Below are 21,979 nucleotides of genomic sequence, written 5' to 3'. Positions count from 1 at the left end.
TTGGGCCGGGCACAGCGGCTCACACCTATAATCCCAGCACTTTGGGAGGCCAAGGCAGGAGAATCACTTGAGCCCAGGAGTTTGAGACCAGCCTGAGCAACACGGTGAAACCCCATCTCTACAAAAATAAAAAAAAAATTGTCAGGCATGGTGGCAGGCACCTGTAGTCCCAGCTACTTGAGAGGCTGAGGTGGGGCATCATTTGAGCCCAGGAGGTCAAGGCTTCAGTGACCAGTGATTACACCACTGCATTTCTGCTTGGGTGACAGAGCAAGACCCTGTCTCAAAAAGAAAAAGAAAAAAATAGGCAACCTCAAAGTTGCAAATTAAAAAAAAAACAAAACTATTTTTACTCCATATTAAAATCTGCAGTCATACTGAGTATGCTTTCTAGCTGATAAAAATGACAAAAAGCATATATGAAAGATTCTAACAATACAAATAACAAGCTTATTTCTTACTGATGGAATTCGCTTTCTTCTAACTTCATTCTCAGCTGACATAAGAAGCATCTCAAGTTCCTTTATTTTCTTTTCCTTATCAGGATCTTCATCAATGAAGGGTTGCTAAAATGAGTTAAATAAAAGAGAAAACAGGCTGCTTACATAATTGCTTTATTATTAGTATTCTCATTTTTATTTTCTTCTATGCAACATGAAATATATTTTTTCTAATAAAGCTTAATGCTACTAAATACTAACTACTCATTATCACAATCCCTCTGGTATCTAAAGAGGTGCTGGTAAATATTTTCAACCTAACAGATTTGGGAAAATTTTAATGACTTAAAAAATGTTGCATCATCTCTATCAGCTGAAATGTATGTCTGAAATATTTTATATTTTTAAATCTTAATACATACATTCTATACAATTTAGCAAAAATATGTCCATTCCCAACTTGAATGCTTTACCTTGAAAGAATGAAAGGACTACCATACTGGTATCATCAATCATATTTGTACAGTTTATATTTCTTCAAACTCACACACTTTCTTCTTTACAGTTAGAGTACTCCAAGTAGGACAGATCGTATTATTTTTATACTAGTTTAATAGATGAGGAAATAGATACTATTAGGCTTTTAAAAATGTGACTGAACACATTTCCTTTGGTTTTCATTATAAATAAAAGTTACCTGAATAAAGGCAGAAGTAGGCTGAATATGTTCTATACAATTGCCTTCAGGTGACACATACTGATATCCAGGGATCTAAAAAGTAATTAATGCATTATTATCATACATATAATGCTATAAATGTTTAAACTCTGAAGCAAATGACAAAACCTTTTGACACAGTATCAACATAAAAAACTTAGAAAGTACCTGTATTAATTTTGAAATGTTATACCTATAATACTTTCTTATCTATTAAATAACTACAGCTCCACTCCTAGAATCTATGATTAAAAGTCGTAACACTTAGAAAAGACTTTTTTTCAGATGAAATATGAGAATTACTTAGCCTAGATTTATCAGCCAGTTTATTAAATCTGACATTCACCAAATATATTTAAACATCTACTATTAGAAGGGTTGCTCTATCTCCTAAAGAAAACAAAGTAATTGTGTTCCTATGTGTCCACATGAATGAAGCACTCACAAGGACAGAGACCTGAAGCAAGTTTTTCAATGTTCATATCTCCTACTTTTATCACCACCCCATGCCAAAGTCTTCTTCTATTACTTGTCTTAGAAAAACAATCAGAATCACTCACATACTTTTAATAGATATACTGATGATAGGCTAAGTATCATTCTGCTTCTTTTCTAAAACATCTGTAATAAGAATTTTCAAGATACATATAAATTTAGTAAGCAGTAGTGGAAAGAAATATGAGAGGAGGTGTTTTTAAAAGCCTTAAAATCGGGGCCGGGTACAGTGGCCCACCCCTGTAATTCCAGCACTTTGGGAGGCTGAGGGGGTATGGTCGCTTGAGCCCAGGAGTCCAAGACCAGCCTGGGCAACATGGCAAGACCCTGTCTTTAAAAAAATAAAAAAATTAGCCAGGTGTAGTGGAGCACACCTGTAGTCCCAGCTACTCAGCAGGCCGAAGCAGGAGGATCACACGAGCCCAGAAGGTTGAGGCTGCAGTGAGCTGTGTGCGCACCACTGCATTCCAGCCTGGTAACAGAAAGAGATTCTGTCTCAAAAAGAAAAAAAAAAAAAAGCCTTAAAATCAAAAACTATAAATATGAAATTGTCTGCTTTCCGTAATGGTCTACCTAAATCACTATATAATGCAGAATCATTATGTATAACTTCTAACATAGAACTTAACTTTTAGAATACTCGATTAGTACCACTTATCGCTCAACTTGGTAACTCTAATGAATTAGAAACGTATCTTTCCCAAACTTTTCATGAAAATCTGTGACAGTATTTTAAACCCATCTATTCTTTTATCAAGTCACACATATAATAAAATTATTTTATTAGTTTAAATTAATTGAATAATGAATATATCTAAATTAAAAGGGAAACAATTCTTACAGTATAAGAAATATCCTCATCTTTCCAACATATTTAGATTAAGACTGTTAAATACTCTGTTGGCCCCATGTATTATCTTTCTACGAGTTAAAAAAATAAATTTAAATGATAACCTTTCTAAGACAGAAGCAGAATGTTTCAGTTTATGCTGCTGAAATCTAGACTCTAAAGAAAAATGTGAAGAAACATAATAAAAACCTTAAGGTATTGAGTATCAGCAGATAATTATACTGTCTTCACATGTTTTCCTATTGTTAATGAAAATGTCATTACTCTAAGTGGTTCTTTTAAAATGATGCTTAAAAAACTTAACAATGTCCACAAAATGTCAAAAATCAAATCTGAGGCATAGTAAGCACAGATTTTTAATATCTTGCCCAATTTTAACTTTTGGTAGACAACTACTAAGTCCTGACTTAATCTTTACAATTTATGTGACAAGAACCAAGAATTGCTCATTGTGAAAAATGGCAAAACAGGTAGACAGGGAAATGTAAAACAAATCTCATGAAGACTCCTACACTAATTTCTTCCAAGTAGAAAAATGCACTGTAAGGGACAACATAGAGCTTGCCCCATTTTGAGCTCGTGTAATACCTACTTTAATGAATCATCTAAACAAAGACTAAAATTACCCAAGTGATTAGTTATTAGGGGGAAGAGCAAAGTTGAATGCCAGCAAAGTCCAATTAATTACCACACCCCCAAAACAATTACTTATTTTTTGCTACTTTCTCTTTTAAGCCATTTTATATATACCTACCTCTTAGAGATAAGCAATACCATAATTATGCCAAAATTTTTTAAATGGAAAGTACAACAGAATGTTAAAGCACAGATGACCATTAGCTTTGAATCATAAATGAAGATTCAAAGAATCAGAGTATTAGGAAATGTACATAGTTTCTTAATGTAAAAATTACATATAAAAGGATACATTTTAATAAATTTGTTCTCATAATATTTATAAATCAAAGTTACAATTTTTTTCAGTTTGTCTATTTACCCCTTAATACGCATTGTATTTGTCCTATTAAGAAACCAAACATCTTCCCATATAGCAACTTAAGAAAATTTTTTAAATAATAAAGGTATTAAAAGTATGTGCCTGAACAGGTATGTAAAACTGATTCTGGGTTTGCATATGATCCATAGCTGCACAAGGTTTGTGTTGAAGTTTAGATGAAGATCGTTCTGATTTTATTCCATCTTGTAAATAGCCCTCCTGTTCCACTTTTCTTCGCATAGTAGAATTCCAATGATTTTTGATAGAATTATCAGTCCTAAGAAAGGAAAGGTATGATTTAAAAAGAAAAAAGGATTCCACAGATTTCAACACTGTGTTAACTTGTACGAAGTGCTTAAAACAAATTTTTACACTGATGAAATTAGATACTTTTTTCTTAATTTTTCTTTTGGAGTTTCTACTCAGGAAGATAGGTATTTTTTAGAAATTCAAAAGATAAACTGTATGTGCATATGTCAGGCATAGTTCTAAGCACCAGAAATATTGCAGTGAATAAGGCAAAGTAGGTCACTGCTCTCGTGGAGCTTACACTCTCCTTCGAAGTGTGGGAGTGGGAAGGAAGGAAGAATAGAAAAACAAATAAATGAATAAAAAATTCACTACAATGCAAATAAAGCAGGATAAGAAAAGTGGGTAATGGAGTAATTTTGGTTTGGTTAGAACAAACCAGCTATACAAGAACAGAAAGAAAAAAAGAGCATTCCAGATAAAGAGTATAGCAAGGGCCAAGGTCTTAAGCTAGGAACAAACATGATCATGAAAAGCAAATCACAAACTAAAGAATCCCAGTATTCTTTTTCACTTCTTAGAACAAAATATTTATGGTAAGAAAGAATTCATTGGCTCCCTTCTTATCTAAGGTTCCCTTTATAAAAATGAAAATCTTCAACCTATGGCTACTTGCAAATTTCATCCCTCATAAAATATACACACATAAAGCAGGTTTTCAGTAAATGTTAAGGCACTAAGCTAGGTTCTATGGAAAGTAAGAAGATGTATAAGACATTAAAAGCATCTAGACCTGGTTTAATAACTTGAATAAAAAATTTAACACTATACCTTAATATCTTATCTATAAAACAAAGATAGCAATGTTTGCTCTGTATACTTTCCAAGTCTATAAAAATTAAGAATACATGTAAAAGCACTTAATGCTATAAAGTACTATACAGATAGAGATTACAGCAACAAAAGACAAATGCGTATCTTCTAAGTTATGAATTTTCACAAGGTTGTTGGTCTGCTGTACTAAATGCTATTAGAAAACATATGAACCAGTACAATGTAGAGTGTACTTAGCACATCACTGCCTCTGAGGAAAATTTGGTATTTTAGCCACATGGATATATATACTACTTCCATGGTTTGGATCATACCATAATTAATTAAGATTGAATTTTCCCCAACACACTTTCATAGCAGTTTACTGCAGCTAGCATATCATTCCCTGGTCTTACACATAGAACGCAATATGAAAGAAATCTTAGATTTAGATTCTTTTCCAACAGAGTTTATACAAAGGGGGTCTCACTTGATTGACACTGATATGTCAACATGATTTTAGGAGTGTATTAAATGTTTATATAATCTAAAATCTATCATTTTATTGTACAAATTATTGCCATAAAATAATTCATTAAAAAAGTAATCATACCCTTTACCACAGAATTTAGTACAAATGGTCCCAAAAGGTTGCTTATGTAATATAGTCTATATTTTAATTACAAATTAAAAAAAAAAGTCATCGGAGACTTGCGAATGTATTTAACAGTAAGGTAATAAAGGTCATGTTTAAGTACAGAAAAATATATATACATTTATATAAGCACCTTCCTGGAAGTAGTTTGGCAATTTCTGCCCAACGATTTCCCAACCGCTTATGTGCTTCATAGATGATCCTGTCCTCCTCTTCTGTCCAGGAAGATTTCTTTACCTCAGGATTCAGATGATTATGCCATCTTTCTCTACACTGCTTGCCTATTCTTCCTTTTAAATGTTTTGCAATTAAAGACCATCTTTTTGGCCCATATTTCTGAACTAATTCAATAACCTAGGAAACAGAAAAACAAAGTTTAAAAAAGCATTACCTTCAAAGAATTTTAAAACATAATTCAAGAATACCATTTTAAATAAATGCATTAAATCCAAGCCACAACTACAATTTGTTAAAAAAAAAAATTACCGATAAATACCCCTTTAGCATTTGCCAGCTTCAAAAATTGATTCCAAACTCATCTAAAAATCCAAGGGGCTAATTAAAGACTCTTGAAACTCAATTGCTTTCACACACTATTAATTTGAAATAACTGTAAACATGCTGAAACTTGTACATTTTCTACTCCTACATCTAAAAAAAAAAAAAAAAAAAAAAAAAAACGCTTCAGCCAAAAGCGAAAAACAAAAAATACAATTAGGAAGCAGAAAGATTCTACCAAGTTATTGGTTGTCATTTCTTCCTTTCTCAAACTGAAAGGACACAGATTACATATTCTTTTTTCCACATTTTACAGTTGTTTTTATTTCACCTAAAATTGCAAGAATAGTTATTCCAGCCCACTTTACCTCACTGCCCTATGTCAAATATCATCTCATAAACATTTTATACTGGTAGACTAAGTTTAATATATGTTGATATTTTCACTATATGTGTCTATTTACTATCTTTAAAAACTAAAATTTCAGGCTTTGGTAAATGCATTTTTAAACAAGATCACACATTTTAAAACTTAGGAGTAGCCATCAAGTAAATCAGAGCAGTCTAGGTGAAGTAACTTTAAAGTTTGTTCTGGCTGGGCATGATGGCTCAGCCTCTAATCCCAGGATTCTGAGTGGCCAAGATGGGCAGATTGCTTGAGCCCAGGAGTTCAAGACCAGCCTGGGCAACATAGCGAGATTCCATCTCTACTTATTTAAAAAATTTAAAAAATAAGAATAACAAATAAAGTTTGTTTTGAGCAGGAGTAAGGATGCTCTAATTCCTCAACTGCATTAGCAACTTTTATGACTTAAAGGGCATTAACTAAAGAGTGCAGAAACACTTCTATTCATCTCCAACTTTATAGCACAAACAATGACCTTGGTTTTTAAATCACAAAACCTTTGGAAACATGATGCTCTGACATCTGTCTAATCCTGGGACTCATTATAGGTTAAGAGAAAAAGTTAAGAACGACTTCCGTGCATATCAAGTTATTAGATGTAAAAATAAAATGAAAATCTGTTTTAAAATGTTAATTAGATTTTTGACAAAAAACTATACCCTAATAGTTGTGAAACTGAGCTCAAAACAAGGTAACTAACCTTACAGCAAGTATTTTTCCTTCTGCAAACCAAACTCTCAGAAAGAAAGGGCTGTATGTTATACTTGGTTTGACTCAATTTTCTAAAAACCCAACAACATTTCCAGACACTTAACATTCAATTCTTATGCAAGTAGCCTCCGGAGAACAAAATCAAAGTGACTTAAACATGTACTTCATATGTCAAAACAACACATTAAAAAGAAAAAAGCTAGTCTACCTACATAGTGAATATAAAGAATATGAACACATTACCCTCTGATCTTCTTCTTTAGTCCAAGGACCCTTTATCAATTCAGGATTTAAAACTTTCTGCCATCGATGCTGGCACTGAAAATCAGAGCGATTCTGAAAAAATTTAGAAGATTTTATTATTAAACAACTGTCTTCCAGAAAGCAAGTCAGCCCGAATTTATGTCTCACATCCTTAGAACAAAGACTTCAAGAATAGTGTATTCAATAGCATTCTTTAAACATGTAACATTTATGTTACATATCTCTGTCCCAATTATGTTTTTTTCTTAATTATAGTAGTCAACAGGGCTTAGACTACAAATAAAAACAATTTATTTAAAACTAAAGTGTGTATCTTTACACCACACCTTATAATACAGAAGCAGCAAAGATAAAACACAGATAACTGAAATAAAGAAACGGATTTAACACTGAGGAATAAAAAGCAGTGGACAGAAAACTACACAAAGCTGACATAAGAACTCAAATAGTGCCAGGTGCAGTGGCTCATGCCTGTAATCCCAACACTTTCGGAGGCCGAGGTAGGTGGATCACCTGAGGTCTGGAGTTCGAGACCAGCCTGACCAACATGGAGAAAGCCCGTCTCTACTAAAAATACAAAATTAGCCGGATGTGGTGGTGCATGCCTGTAATCCCAGCTACTCATAAGGCTGAGGCAGAAGAATTGCTTGAACCCAGGAGGCGGAGGTTGCGGTGAGCTGAGATTGCACCATTGCATTCCAACCTAGGCAACAAGAGCGAAACTCTCATCTCAAAAAAAAAAAAAAGAAAAAGAACTCAAATAGCCTATCAGTCTGGATTCACGTAGTTCAGCAATACCTAACTATACAGTTTTAAAGAAATGTAAAGGCATTGCTATACTACTGCATAGGATCAAAAGGATGTTATAAATTATGACTCCAAGTTAGTAAGAAAACATTACATAGTCTACATAGAAGATGCATGTTACATTTCAATTAAATTGGTTAAGTGTTGACACTTAAAAAGAAAATGAATTCACTAAATTGGTTAAGTGTTGACACTTAAAAAGAAAATGAATTCACCAGAATAAGAAATCCTACGCAGTATCTGGGTAGAAACATCTCAAACTCCAAAAATAATAAATGAAGCCTTATTTTAGTCAGTCCAGAACCTGGTAACTCCTATACATTACAAGGATAATGACACCTAACACTTTATTAGTGATTCACAGTTTACAAAATTGTTAGTTCATAAGCAAGATTACAGAAAATCTAGAGACATATAAAGGGACAGATAAAAATGTTTTGTCTACCAATGGCTCTTTTGCCCAATGTACTTAAAATTATTTTTATTCAAACTCAGCTTCATTTATGGCTTCTGTACACCAACGCTAATCCATTTTAAGGCTGACACTTTCTTCAAAATAATCAGGTTGCTCCTGTATGTCCTTGTAGCATTTCTGTTAATGCTAATGTAAATAACTTTTCTAACCTAGCTTCCATTTATTGAACACCTGCTAAATATTAAGAATTGTGCCAAACATCCTATGTTATTTCTAGTTCTACACAACCATACTACAGAAACAAGTATGATTATCTAGACATTATAGATAAGGAAGGTGACAATCAAAGAGGCTAATTTTTCCACGCTCATGGAGCTGACATTTGAACATAATTCAAACTGACTCCAAAATTTATGCTCTTTCCATTACTTGATCTCAATTTTTGGGTTACGTTGAAAGGCATATGACAATATAGAATAAACATAGTTAACATGGTTTCTGAAACCCAAAGTAGTCAATATTTAAATTCAAATATGTATATTTTCCCTCACTACTCACAGTGTATTAAGGATACAAATAAGAGCATATGTGAGGACCAGGCGCAGTGACTCACGCCTGTAATCCCAGCACTCTGGGAGGCCGAGGCAGTTAGATCACCTGAGGTCGGGAGTTCGAGACCAGCCTGACCAACATGGAGAAACCCCGTCTCTACTAAAAAAAAAATACAAAAAGTTAGACAGATGTGGTGGTTCATGCCTGTAATCCCAGCTACTCAGGAGGCTGAGGCAGGAGAATCGCTTGAATCTGGGAGGCGGAGGTTGCAGTGAGCCGAGATCGCGCCATTGCTCTCCAGACTGGGCAACAAGAGCGAAACTCCGTCTCAAAAAAAAAAAGAGTACATGTGAAAATACTTCATAAATTATAAAGTTATATAACGAACAGCAGGTGAATAGTAGTATGGTAAACAGTAGGCATAATAGTTTTTAAAATCAACATTTTAAAAGGTAAGCCTCAGATGATAAGCTTTTTTTAATAGGGCTTTTCTGGATTTTTTGGTTAGCTATCAAATATCTCAATATATTTCTCACAGAATGTTTTAACGTGTATTAGCAAATATTTATAAGGTCCCACATACATTTATTATCATTTTTGTTTTAAGTTAATAATCTTTTTAGGCCCCTGGATAAACGCATTACTAGAAAACCAGACTCTAAACCAGACTCTCTAAGCCATTAGCAACCAACTAGAGGCAGACCAAACAAACAGGGATGTTTTTAGGAAGGAAACCTAAAATTAAAATATGTAGACACATTTTTGAAAAATAGCAAATTTAACCCAATGCCTTAAACCAGCCATGTTAGAAATATAATTTAATATTTCACTTACTTGAAGATGACTAGCAATTAGAGTCCAATCATCAGTTCCATGTTGTTCAACCAACTTCTTTAATTTATCATCCTATTAAAACAGTACGAAAATTAGAAAGCTTTCCCCCGTCCTTTTCCTCTACCCCTAAATATAGATAACTCTCCAATTCTATTAAGGAATATCTGGTAACCATAGAATAACTAAAGCCACCCACTATAATACAAATTCTTCCATTTATTATACTGTTTCTGTAAGTTCCAATGTCATCAGTTATTCATGTCTCTGGTTGAAGAAAAAGAACGTACAGTTAATTTGATGCATACCTTTTCTCATATTTTGTTTTTAAATATCTTTCATAACTATAGCAGCATTTTTTTTTGTTTTTGAGATGGAGTCTCGCTCTGTCACCCAGGCTGGAGTGCAGTGGTGCAATCTCGGCTCACTGCAACCCTCTGCCTCCCAGGTTCAAGTGATCCTCCTGCCTCAGCCTCCCAAGTAGGATTAGGATTACAGACATGCGCCACCATACCAGCCTAATTTTTGTATTTTTAGTAGAGATGGGGTTTCATCATGTTGGCCAGGCTGGTCTTGAACTCCTAACCTCAAGTGATCCGCCCATCTCCGCCTCCCAAAGGGCTGGGATTACAGGCGTGAGCCACCACACCCGGCTGTATAACTATGGCAGTATTAACCAATAAATATATGTAAGAAACTATGAAACCTTGTCAGATAATTACCTCGTCCCTTGTCCATTTTACTCTGTTCCAGAGTTTCTTCAGTCCTTTTTGTTGTGGTACTTCATAATCATGATCGGCATACTGAAGGTCATCATCCTCATCCTCACTACAAAAAAAACACAATTTGTGAAATCAAGAATTTTATTTAAATTTGTAAATTCAAACACTGAACTTGTGTGTGCAGGTATGACTGAAGTAATCATACAGACTACAAGTCATATTCACAATGAAATTATTCAAAGTATAAAAAATTAAGAGTCAGACAACGAGGTGGGGTGGAGCTATATATATATATATATATATATATATTTTTTTTTTTTTTTTTTTTTTTTTCTGAGACGGAGTCTCGCTCTGTCGCCCAGGCTGGAGTGCAGTGGCGTGATCTCGGCTCACTGCAAGCTCCGCCTCCCAGGTTCACACCACTCTCCTGCCTCAGCCTCTCGAGTAGCTGGGACTACGGGCGCCCACCACTACGCCCAGCTAATTTTTTGTATTTTTAGTAGAGGCAGGGTTTCACCGTGTTAACTAGGATGGTCTCGATCTCCTGACCTTGTGATCTGCCCGCCTCAGCCTCCCAATGTGCTGGGATTACAGGTGTGAGCCACTGCACCTGGCCTGGAGCTATACTTCTTACTGACACCAAACACATGAGGTTGGATATGCCACTACGGGAAAAATCATAACCTTGTACGTCATGTTAAGGAATTTGACCTTTATTCTTTATTTGACCTTTATTCTAAAGAGTTAAATAATTTTAACACAGCAAAAGACAAAAGACAGATATCTTGTGTTTTAGAAAAATCAATGACAAGAGTGTGGTGAAACTGAAAAAGAAAAACCAATTAGTAATCTTCACAACAACCCAAGCAAGAAATTATTGGGGCCTGACAAATGGTAATGGTAAAATATAAACCACAGCCAATTAAAAGACACAATAGAAGTGATCCAATTAACAATACCAACAATAAAAAATTTTTAACATCTAAAAATATTTTTAACATACAAGGTAAAGGTACAGTAAGTGACAAGACACTATTGTGAGACACAGATGTCTTGAACAAATGGAAGAACATTCTGACTTTTTTTTTTTTTTTCCAGACAGGGTCTCAGCTTGCTCTGTCACCCAGGCTGGAGTGCAGTGGCACAATCACAGCTCACTGTAGCCTCAAACTCCCAGGCTCAGGCAATCCTCCCACCTCAGTCTCCCGAGTAGCTGGGACTACAGGCATGCACCATCATGCCCAGCCTATTTTTTCTATTTTTTGTAGAGATGGGGTTTTACCATGTTGCTCCACCCCCAAGGCTGGTCTTGAACTCCTGAGCTCAAGTGATCCTCCTGCCTCAGCCTCCCAAATCCCACGCTTGAGATTACAGGCATGCATCACCATGCCCAGCCTCCTGACCACATTCTTGGATAAGAAAACAGTATTATAGATATGTCCATTCTCTAATTTAGGGAGATGTCCATTCTCCCTAATTCATAAATTAAATTAAATGAATAAAAATACCAATAGACTTTGGGAGGGAACTAGACAAGCTGAATCTACAATTCATATGAAAAAAAATCAAGAAGAATGGCAAGAAAAGTTTTAAAAAAGAATAATCAGAGAATTACCACTACCCAATATCAAAATACACTGTAGAGAAATAAAACAGAATGGTACTACCACACGAACACACACATAGATAAATGGAACAGAACATTTAGAAAAGAAAAAAGACCCACGTGGAATTTGGTAAATTATAATAGTAACATTTCAAATCAGTGGAGTAAAGGTAGACTTTTCAATAAATGGTGTTAAGACACTGGGTAGCCATTTTTTAAAATTAAGATGGGCTGGGCGTGGACACCTGTAATCCCAGCACTGAGGCTGAGTCAAGCAGATCATTTGAGGTCAGGAGTTCGAGACCAGCCTGACCAACATGGCAAAACCCTGCCTCTACTAAAATTGCAAAAATTATCTGGGTGTGGTGGTATGTGCCTGTAATCCCAGCTACTTGGGAGGCTGAAGCAGGAGAATCGCTTGTACCCAGTGAGCCAAGACTGCACCACTGCACTCCAGCCTGGGCAACCAAGAGAACCTCCATTTCAAAATTAAAAAAAAAAAAAAAAAAAAAAGATGGTGTCCTACTTTACAATAAAATAAACTGGAGTGAAGCAATTATTTACATTTTTTACATGAAACCATAATAGTACTATAAGAAAACAGAAGTCTACTTTTCATATCCTTGAGTAAAAGAGAGGTAAATGTGACAAAAATCTGGAAGTGATAAAATAGATCAACCAAGGTAATGATATTAGGAATTGAAAGAAATATATTAAACTGAGAGATATTTAAAAAGTAGAAAAGAAAGGATTTTGCAACTGATAGATGAGGGACATGGAAGAAGGAGGAATTAAGGATGACTCCAAAGTTTCTGGCTTTGAAAATATAAGTAGAGCTATTTACTATGGAAAATGATAGAAAGAGAAACAGAACTTTGGGAGAGAGAAGAAAATGGGGAGAGTATGTATAGTTTGGGACTAGCTGTTTTCAAGGTACTTGAAAAATACACAGGTGGATGTCTGGAACAGCACTTCCCAACAGAGACATAATACAAGCCACATATGTAATTTTCTAGTAGCCACATTTTTTAAAAAAAGAGAAATAAGTGAACTGTACTTCAATAGTCAATATTCCTTAGCTTAATATATCAAAAATATAATCATCTCAACATGTAATCAACATAAAAAAGTATAAATGAAATGTTTTACATATTTTTTTCTTACTAAAGTCTTCAAAATCTGGTGTGTGTTTTGTAGTTAGAGTTCATTACAATTCAGACTAGCCACAGTTCAAGAGCTCAATAGCCACATGTGGCTAATGGCTATCCTACAGGGCAGAGCAAATCTAGAAGGCAAATGAGCATGTGGACCTGCTCAAATACAAGGTCTAGGGTAGAGATGCAGTTTTGGCCAGCATACAAAGAATAGCTGAGGGCACAGGATGACCCAAGGAAAACTAATAAAGTCAGGAAGGGGCCAAAGTCAGAACCTGAGTTTTGATGGAGTAAAAAAAGAAAAAGCAATTTTAAAGAATAAAGCCCCATAGAAAAGGGCAAGCCTTAATGATAAACTGAATTAGAAGGCCAGGCGCAGTGGCTCCCACCTGTAATCCCAGCACTTTGGGAGGCTGAGGCAGGTGGATCACCTGAGGTCAGGAGTTCAAGACCAGCCTGGCCAACATGGTGAAACCCCTACGAAAAATACAAAAATTAGGAGGGCATGATGGTGGGTGCCTGTAATGCCAGCTACTCGGGAGGCTGAGGCAGGAGAATCACTTGAACCCGGGAGGTAGAGGTTACAGTGAGCCGAGATTGCACCATTGCACTCCAACCCAGGTGACAGAGCGAGACTCCGTCTCAATAAATAAATAAGTAAACTGAATTAGAGGATTCTGAGTAGGCAGTGGACTGAATAAAGTCATGGCGTCTGAAAATAACACAGTCTACCATGTATTTAAAACTTTCTAAGTACCAGACATTGTGGTAGTCTATTAAATTTTTCTCTTAAAGCCTCACAACTGGAAGAGGGGAATATTATCATTATTCCCATTTCACGGAATAGGAAACTTTGACTCAGAAATGTAACCTTTTGCCCACAGTCACTACTTAACCGCTATACTACGACATACTGGAAAAATAGGGGGAAAGTGCTAGGAAGCTGGAAGACACTAAAGACAAACCTCAAGTTCATTTTGGAATAAGAACAAGGTTCTGGTTCTAACTTAATTACTCACTCTGTAACCTTGAACATGTTAACCTCTCAGGGGTTTAGTTTACTTGTTTGTAAAATGATAATAATACCACCTACCTTATAGTGCTGCTTTAAGGATAAAATTAAATGAGAAAACATATATAACACCTCATACAGCACATGGCACAGAAAGGTGCCTCAATATTAGTATTACGTGCATAGGCTGATCACCTAATAGTATTCAAAATTATTTTTGCCTTACTAGATTCAACTCTTTCTCAAAAATTCATTCTGATTTCACACAGCAAAAGTTTGAAGATTTGTTTAACCTTACTCTAATATAGTTAAGCGCATGCAGGTAGTTTCTAATATCTCTGTAAGTTATGTAATTTTAATCTTACAAAATTGAAAAATGAAGGCCCAGATTTAATATATACTGTCTATAGATCCTTTGTAGGAACGTCTAACTTCCATTGACTTGTCAATTCCATTGGAACAAAATTCTTCATATTTGACCAGGCAAAACACCAAGATTCTCCCATTCCCCTATGATCTGCTTCTACAGTTCAACACACTTCAATAGTCCAGTGTTCTCTCTCCCTGAAGCCATTGTCTATTTGTAACAATAATCCACCAGTCCTCCTTCCATACATGGCTGTTTTTTTTTTTTTCTTTTTTGAGATGGAGTCTTGCTCTGTTGCCCAGGCTGGAGTGCAGTGGTGCAATCTCGGCTCACTGCAACCTCCACCTCCCTGGTTCAAGCAATTCTCCTTCCTCAGCCTCCCAGGTAGAAGGAATTACAGGCATCTGCCATCATGCCTGGCTAATTTTTGAATTTTTTTCATAGAGACGGGGTTTCAGCATGTTAGCCAGGCTGGTCTCGAACTCCTGACCTCAGGTGATCCGCCAACCTTGGCCTCCAAAAGTGCTGGGATTACAGGTTTGAGCCACCACGCCTGGCCCATATATGGTTGTTTTATTAAACTGTGTTAAAACAACAACAACAAAAAAAAAAACTCTACAGGCTTGATTAAATATCTGATACATGTAGCCATTTTCAGCTATCAGAAATATCACCTGATAGGCCAATATTAAATTGTTAAATTCGACATGCTTCAGGGTCCAATGACTTCATAAATTTCTAAGAAAGCTACTGAATCAGATAAAACACCACACTGCAGCTTTCTGTCCTATTTGTATGTACTAAGAGCACCTACCTTTCTTCTTTTTAATGTTTATCCCATTTGCCAACCTCCACATCCAAAAAGTAAGCTCATGAGTGCAGACCATGTCTACCACGTTCACCTCTCAGGACTAACTAAGCACAGTACCTGCCACTCAAATATTTGTAAAACTAATGAACAATCTTCCCTAATCTTCCAGCTTCACCAAGAGCTCTATATTCCAAAATTATCTCACTCCTTTCCAACCGAAACAAAACTTCCACCTTCTTCAATACATGTGATCTCAAAGTGGATCTGAGAAAGAAAACTTTTTAACAAATGAAAATACCTCTAGGAAGAGGTAAAAGCATTCTTATTTGTTAAAGAAGACTTTCAAAACCCCCCCCAAAAAAAAAACACCTCCAAGTGGTAGAATTTTAAGAAGCAGAACCTGCTGAAACAAACATTTTAAATATTCAATACAGAAAAGGTTATTTGAAGGTATCTACTGTACTGTTTAACCTTTCTTAGAAATGCCACCAGCAACATTACCACTTCCTGACACCCCAAATAGACCTCAGGCATGCTTTTCACAGGGTCTCTTTCTTTTCCTCCCTCTCTTCAGATCCTCAAAGTTTCCATAACAGTATATTTGAGACTGCTTTAAAATACAGGTTATTTCTAAGTCGAAATAATTTTTACCTTGGGAATTTGCCCATATAAATCTTGAGTATTCACAAATCTACATCACATTTAATCATACGAAACCCACTTTAAGGTTCTTACAAAATATTTTAAGGATATGAGTACAAAAACATTATTTTGGTCAAAAAGATGAGTTTTCAAAGAGTAATTTTCCTAAAAACTTGTTCATTTTAACTGTAAAATTTTGCCCCTTACTTTTTACCCACATACTTTATTGTGAGAAATTTCTATTTCTACATGAGGTTTCATTCTCTATTTTGCATTTCAGCATGGTCATCAGTTTCAGACACTGAGTTATATAGCCCATTCAATGTTCAGTAAGCTGGGCTTTTTGAATGGGTAAGTGTGAAGAAGCAAGTAGAATTCTTAGAATTATCTACCACTCGGACTTTCCTAGAGTCTACCTACTTCTTAGTTATAGCATCAAGTTATCTCTACATATATATAAGTGAGTATTGAAAAGACAATGTTAACTTTCCAATACATGAGACCAAAAAAAGATCCTAGATATCTATCAACATCACTAGCTACAAAGAAAGATGCCTGAGAATGTGTATAATTTGCAAAGAAAACAGGGAAAGGATAAAACCCCACAAATCACTGCACCAATATCCCACTTTCACCATTTAACAGTGAAAAAGTCCCATCACTGAAAAATGGTTAGATATCATCAAAATGGATCTGCTCTATTTATCTACTTTTACATAATCTTTTGACATTTCTGTATTATAACAATCAATGCTGGTAATATGTAATAATTTAATAAAATTGGCTTCCTACTATGTAGTTAAATAAACCATTCCTAGCCTAGTGTAATTATCTAGAAGGCAGCAAAATAAAGTGACATTATTTCTCTAGTCACAAAGCAATAATAGATTAATTTGGTCTTTGACTCTCCAGCCCAGGACTTGGTTTCCAGAATGATTCTGCCAGTTTACCTAAGTCAAAGAAAATATTTATGTGATAAATGTCTAATACATAACCAAACTACTATATTCAAATGGAAACAGTTTCATAGACTGTGAATTAAAGTGATTAGGATGATTATAAAACAGTCAAAGGAAGCACACAAAAAAATTGTAGAACTCATTAGGCCAGGAAAATAGTTTAAGAGTAACTTCACATTGGGGTACAAGCTAACAGGACATGATAGTCATGACTTTGTCCGTGAAATAACACGCACTTGATGAAATAATTCACATGTGATGTTAAGATAAAACATTTAGAAGTTCAATTTTAGAGGATAACAATTATATCACTTAAACCAGTAAATGAGGTATTCCAAGGAGGAAACTGAAATTTTTTTAAATTTTTTATTCTAAAAGAAAGAGAAATACCGGTTCTATAAATTTGCTCTAGTAAAATCGCATCAAGTTGATAATATTTTTAATCACCAATTAACTCAAGTCCGAAATCTTTACCACAGACAAAAAAAAAAATCTTTATTATACAATTTTGAGGACAAGTCCAATCATATTCAAGGTATGAAAATTTACCAGGTTGATTTAATAAAGTGAAATTAGGCCACCCAGTGGTTAATATGATGTACTGCATACATGAATATTTTATTTCCAAATCTGGACTGTGCAAACTAGCAGTATTATAGTAAGACAAACTTTACAAAACCTTTGATCATTATTAACAGCAATATTGAGGAGAGTTCTACCTAGTAATTCCATAAACAAAAACAATGTGAGAAAATTTCTATTTCATTAGTATGTATATACTTTTAAATAAGAAAATATTACATAATGTCTTCAAATATAATACATTAAAGCTAGAAACTACCTTACAGACCATAAAATCCAAACTCTATACATTAACCAGATGAAAAACTGAGGCAGAGTTTACCTGCTTCCCCAAACAATATTGCCAGTTAATGACAAAACCGATTAAAAGATCAGTTCTCATATTTCAGTATAATTTCACTCCCACCCATTTTGCTGGAAACAACACAGTAAAATTGGTTCCTATACACACACATATACATAACACTAAAAAAAAAATCTTCTATTTCAAGAGCTGGCTTTTATCTTTTCAGGTTAGTGTAGTCATAGGTCATCTCAAGTGTAAATAATCTGTTACTAGTAAACAGGTTTCTAAATGACATTTTTTAAAGCTTACTTTAAAGGGTAAAACTGACTTTCGAATCTAAAATTAATTACGTATATATAAATATGCTTAAAAGTCAAATATATGTTAGTAACAGATATATTAATTTTAGTATTGCCTGTAAATTGTCATCGCAATTCCCAGTGGGATGTAAAATTATTTAAAGTCACAATACAAATGAGTCTTCCTTTATGTAAATCTAGAGGACAGATACTACGGCTATCTTAAAGATCAAAACAGCTAACATCCTGCAGTTGTTTCACACTTGAGGTAACACTTAGTTTTCTACTCTTAGGTTTTTTGGGGTTTTTTTTTTTTCAGTTCACATAGGAAACATATATTACAGGATTTACGCCTATGCTCTTAGGCAAAACTTTTATACAGCAAAGTATAGTTTTCACTTGAACGCTTAAGTGGTTGTATACTGGAGATCTCAAATTACAACTTGAAGTAACTGAATTATTTCTTTTCCCTTTCAACTATAAATTGAGTTCAAATATATTAAGATACTTAGGTAAAAGGCAAGAGAGATTTTTCCCAATGACTACATTATTTTTGCTTCAAAACAATTCACACTCTATCCTCTTTTGTTCTTTGTTGAAGCACAAAAGCAGAGCATCTACTATCTTCTAAGATATGTAAATCATATTTACGTGGGCAAGAAATGTAATTCAGAGTATGAAACACATTCAAGTATGAAGACTTAAGAGATACATCATTCAGAGATGATAATTTCTCCCCACATCTTCTATCTGTATACTCCCAGGGAGAGTATAGCTTCACCCCACCACATTTAATTACTCCAGATTTACGACCCTCTAAATAATTCTACCATGTTTAAATTAATTTACACAACTGTCAAGGGATAAATGTCAAAAGTACAATATTTAGATTTCAAGCTCACAGTATTCTCAATAAAACAACTTATATATGCAAACTAACATTAAGTTGTTTCTCTTTTCTTTGTCCATTATTATGAAACATACACTTCACACATATGAAATGGACAGAAAACCCATGGGGAGGGGAAGGTTCTGACATTTAAACATTCGTGTCTAGCCATAATTTTAATTTAACTAAATGCTGATGACAGAATTAGCCAAGAAACTGTTTCAAATAAGATTAACATCAATACTGATAAGTAGATAATATCACACATTAATAAACTTGTTATTGAGTTAACATATTCAATTGTCATCTTATTTTTAAATTTTTTTTATATTTAAAAATTCAAAAAGCCTAAACCAGTACTTCAGCAATCATAATTACAGGAGCTTTAAATATCTATCTTTTCTGAAGATTGATGTTAATTGGGTCCTTGAAGTTCTAGAGGGGTGGTTCTTTCCTGGGTGATTTTGTCCCCCAAAAGATATTTGGCAATGTCTGGAGACATTTTTACTGTCATGACTGAGGGAAGTGGAGTGTTACTATCTCTACTGGGTAGAAGCCAGCGATGCTGCTAAACATCTCCCCATTACAAAGAATTATCTGGTCCAAGATGTCAATAGTGCAAAGGCTGAAAACAGTTTTAGAGGGGTCTGTGTACACATTTATTTCATCTCAAGAGTTTGTCCTATAACTTACTTCAAAACTAATAAGCTTACAAAGACTTAAGGATTTCTGCAGAAGCATCCTGCACACAGCAGCTGCTTAACAGAAAACTAAGGAAAAAACAATTATGTATAGTTACTGCCAATTTTTAGCAGAACTCTGCAGTGAATGACCCCCATTACTAAATTTCAACTTAGGAAATACATCTCTAGTTAAGATTTTGGGGCTGTGGATCTAGATAAATAAATATTTGGAAATCCTGCCAAACATCTTTTCAGGTTTATTTGATAATGCTGAAAATCGGAAGACATCCTATATTTTTGTTATCTAAGCAATTACTCCACATAATTTATGAGTAGCTGCTGTAATGGCATGTAAACAAAAATTAGATGCATAAATTCATCCTAGCACATTTTCCAGGCAAAGGTGGAAAAAAGTGCCTTACCTCTGTGGAACACTTAGGTACGGTCAGAGCCAAACACAGACACTCAAAATATTAAGTGAATCAAACACATTGTTTTATTTCAAGATCAAGCTACTAGTTGTTACTACTAGTTGTTACTATGTGACATGGTCCCAATAGAGGATATTAAAATATACATATATACATAAAGCTGAGAATATGGGTATAGGAATTACAGAAAACATCAAAAAAGTCCTCTCAGCTATTCCCCAGAGGATTTTCCACAACGTTTCAAGATAGCCAAGTTGGCAGAGGGGTGGCCGCCCAGGTTCACCGCGGAGTTCCTATTTTGACTGTACCGTCATTCAGAAAAGAGTCGCCCGAACACCATTTTCAAGTCCTCCCGGCAGGACACAGTCAGTTTTCTCTGCGTAGCGGACTCCCTAAAAGCGCTCGACTTACCTGGCAAGAAACCTGCCTCGAAAAAGTGGCAGCGTGAGGTCAGGAATCTGGACGCGCATTACGGGGAGAGTCACCGAGAAACCTGGGCATCTCTTACGTCCCGCGCCTCAAACACCCTGGTCCCCAACTCTCCACACGTCGCAGCTGCCCTCCGGTCATAGAGGCCAAGCGGCCGCGGGGACGCGGGAAGAAAAACCTCTGCCCTCGCCAGGGAGGGCCTTATGGCGGGAGGTGGCAGCGGGATAGGAAAGAGAATCTGAGCCGAGACGGCGCCGACAGGCCTGGGCGAAAGGGGTGCCACCCACCTGCGCGACCTTTTCGCCATCCTTCAAGTACCGCATAGGAGCAGGCTGGGCGGGGACGCGGGTCAGCCTCCTCCAGCCTCCGGCGAATGCTCCTTCTCCCCGATCCTCTAGCCGCTTCCCTCGCTCCCTCTGGAGGCGGCCGAGTGCGGAACGCACGTCCTCGACAGGGCAGGACGGAGGGACAGCGGGGGCGGACCGCGACCCGCCCCCGACCCCGGCCCGCAGCGCCGCTCTTAGCCCCGGCCCGGCCCGGCCAGGGATACCCCCAACATGTCAGGAGGCGCGATCCCGCCCTCCGCCAGCTTCTCCCGCCGCTTGTCAGCCTCCCCGCCCTGGCCCCAGCCCGGCTCCGCCACAGGCGCCCGACCCCTGCCCTCTCCCCGGCAGCTAGCAGTTCTGCAGGGCTCGCAGTCTCCTGCAGGGTTTTGTCCGCACGGCCGAATCTCGCGCCCAGCCTCCCTCAAGAGCCGCCGTTTGAATCTGCGCACGCGGCCCTGAACCTCATTGGCTGTGGGGGGCGCACGCGAAGAAGCGAGGGCGGGGAGGGGAGAGCGCGCGCGGCTGAGGGCGGGGCTGGGGAGCTGGAAGCTGGGACTGGAACTCGCGGGAGTCGGGGAAGGAGCCGGGAGCCAGGGGGTGGGGCCGCGGGTGGGGCCGTAGGTGGCGCATGCGAGCCGAGCTGTCACAGGACCCGGAACGCGCCGAGAGGCGCACCGCGCGGGGCCCGCTGGGAGAGCCAGTTCCTGCGCTCGCCGAGGAGTGGGTCCGGAAGCGGCGCCGGAGCGGGTCCGGAAGCGGGCGGTGGAGCAGTCCAGTTGCCCCAAACTTCTTAGGGTGAGCGAACCGAGTTTCTGGCGGGGTGGGTGGCCCCGCGGCCCACCAAGGGAACGTCTCCGCAGCCTCGCCTCGGCGACAGCTCCTGGCTCCTTAGGTGTCTTCCGCCTCACTAGTTAGGATGCGCGGTCTTCAGACTTGAGACAAATCTAACCATAAATTTGCGCGGCCGTTATTTTTTAAGCAAAAATGTGAGCTATTTTTACCCAGACATCATAGCTACGAGAGTGACGAAGACTCTGGCAGGAAACCAAATGTCACCTGTTTTCCTCAAAAAGCAGCAGA

General features: G+C 36.9%; 1 protein-coding gene across 4 annotated transcripts in view; it reads right to left on the bottom strand.

The window, feature by feature from the left end:
- The window catches only part of MYBL1 (MYB proto-oncogene like 1), a 51,119-nt gene extending 29,859 nt beyond the window's left edge, over nt 1–21,260 (bottom strand). For 3 of the 4 annotated variants that reach the window (XM_004047116.5, XM_004047117.5, XM_019032954.4), the window contains exons 1-8: nt 20,861–21,260; nt 10,424–10,529; nt 9,705–9,776; nt 7,076–7,168; nt 5,351–5,571; nt 3,603–3,777; nt 1,138–1,212; nt 462–566 (exon numbers count right to left, since the gene is read on the bottom strand). In XM_004047116.5, the coding sequence (XP_004047164.1) occupies nt 462–566; nt 1,138–1,212; nt 3,603–3,777; nt 5,351–5,571; nt 7,076–7,168; nt 9,705–9,776; nt 10,424–10,529; nt 20,861–20,880 (867 nt within the window). In that variant the 5' untranslated portion in view covers nt 20,881–21,260. The remainder of the gene's footprint in view (nt 1–461; nt 567–1,137; nt 1,213–3,602; nt 3,778–5,350; nt 5,572–7,075; nt 7,169–9,704; nt 9,777–10,423; nt 10,530–20,860) is intronic. The other variant, XM_019032952.3, reaches the window with a different exon arrangement.
- Nucleotides 21,261–21,979: the final 719 nt, after the last annotated feature.

The sequence above is a fragment of the Gorilla gorilla genome, chromosome 7 (genome assembly GCF_029281585.2).
Source record: "Gorilla gorilla gorilla isolate KB3781 chromosome 7, NHGRI_mGorGor1-v2.1_pri, whole genome shotgun sequence".
NCBI lineage: Eukaryota > Metazoa > Chordata > Mammalia > Primates > Hominidae > Gorilla > Gorilla gorilla.
Note: the sequence above shows the minus strand (reverse complement) of the source record. Positions and strands in the feature narration are given on the sequence as shown.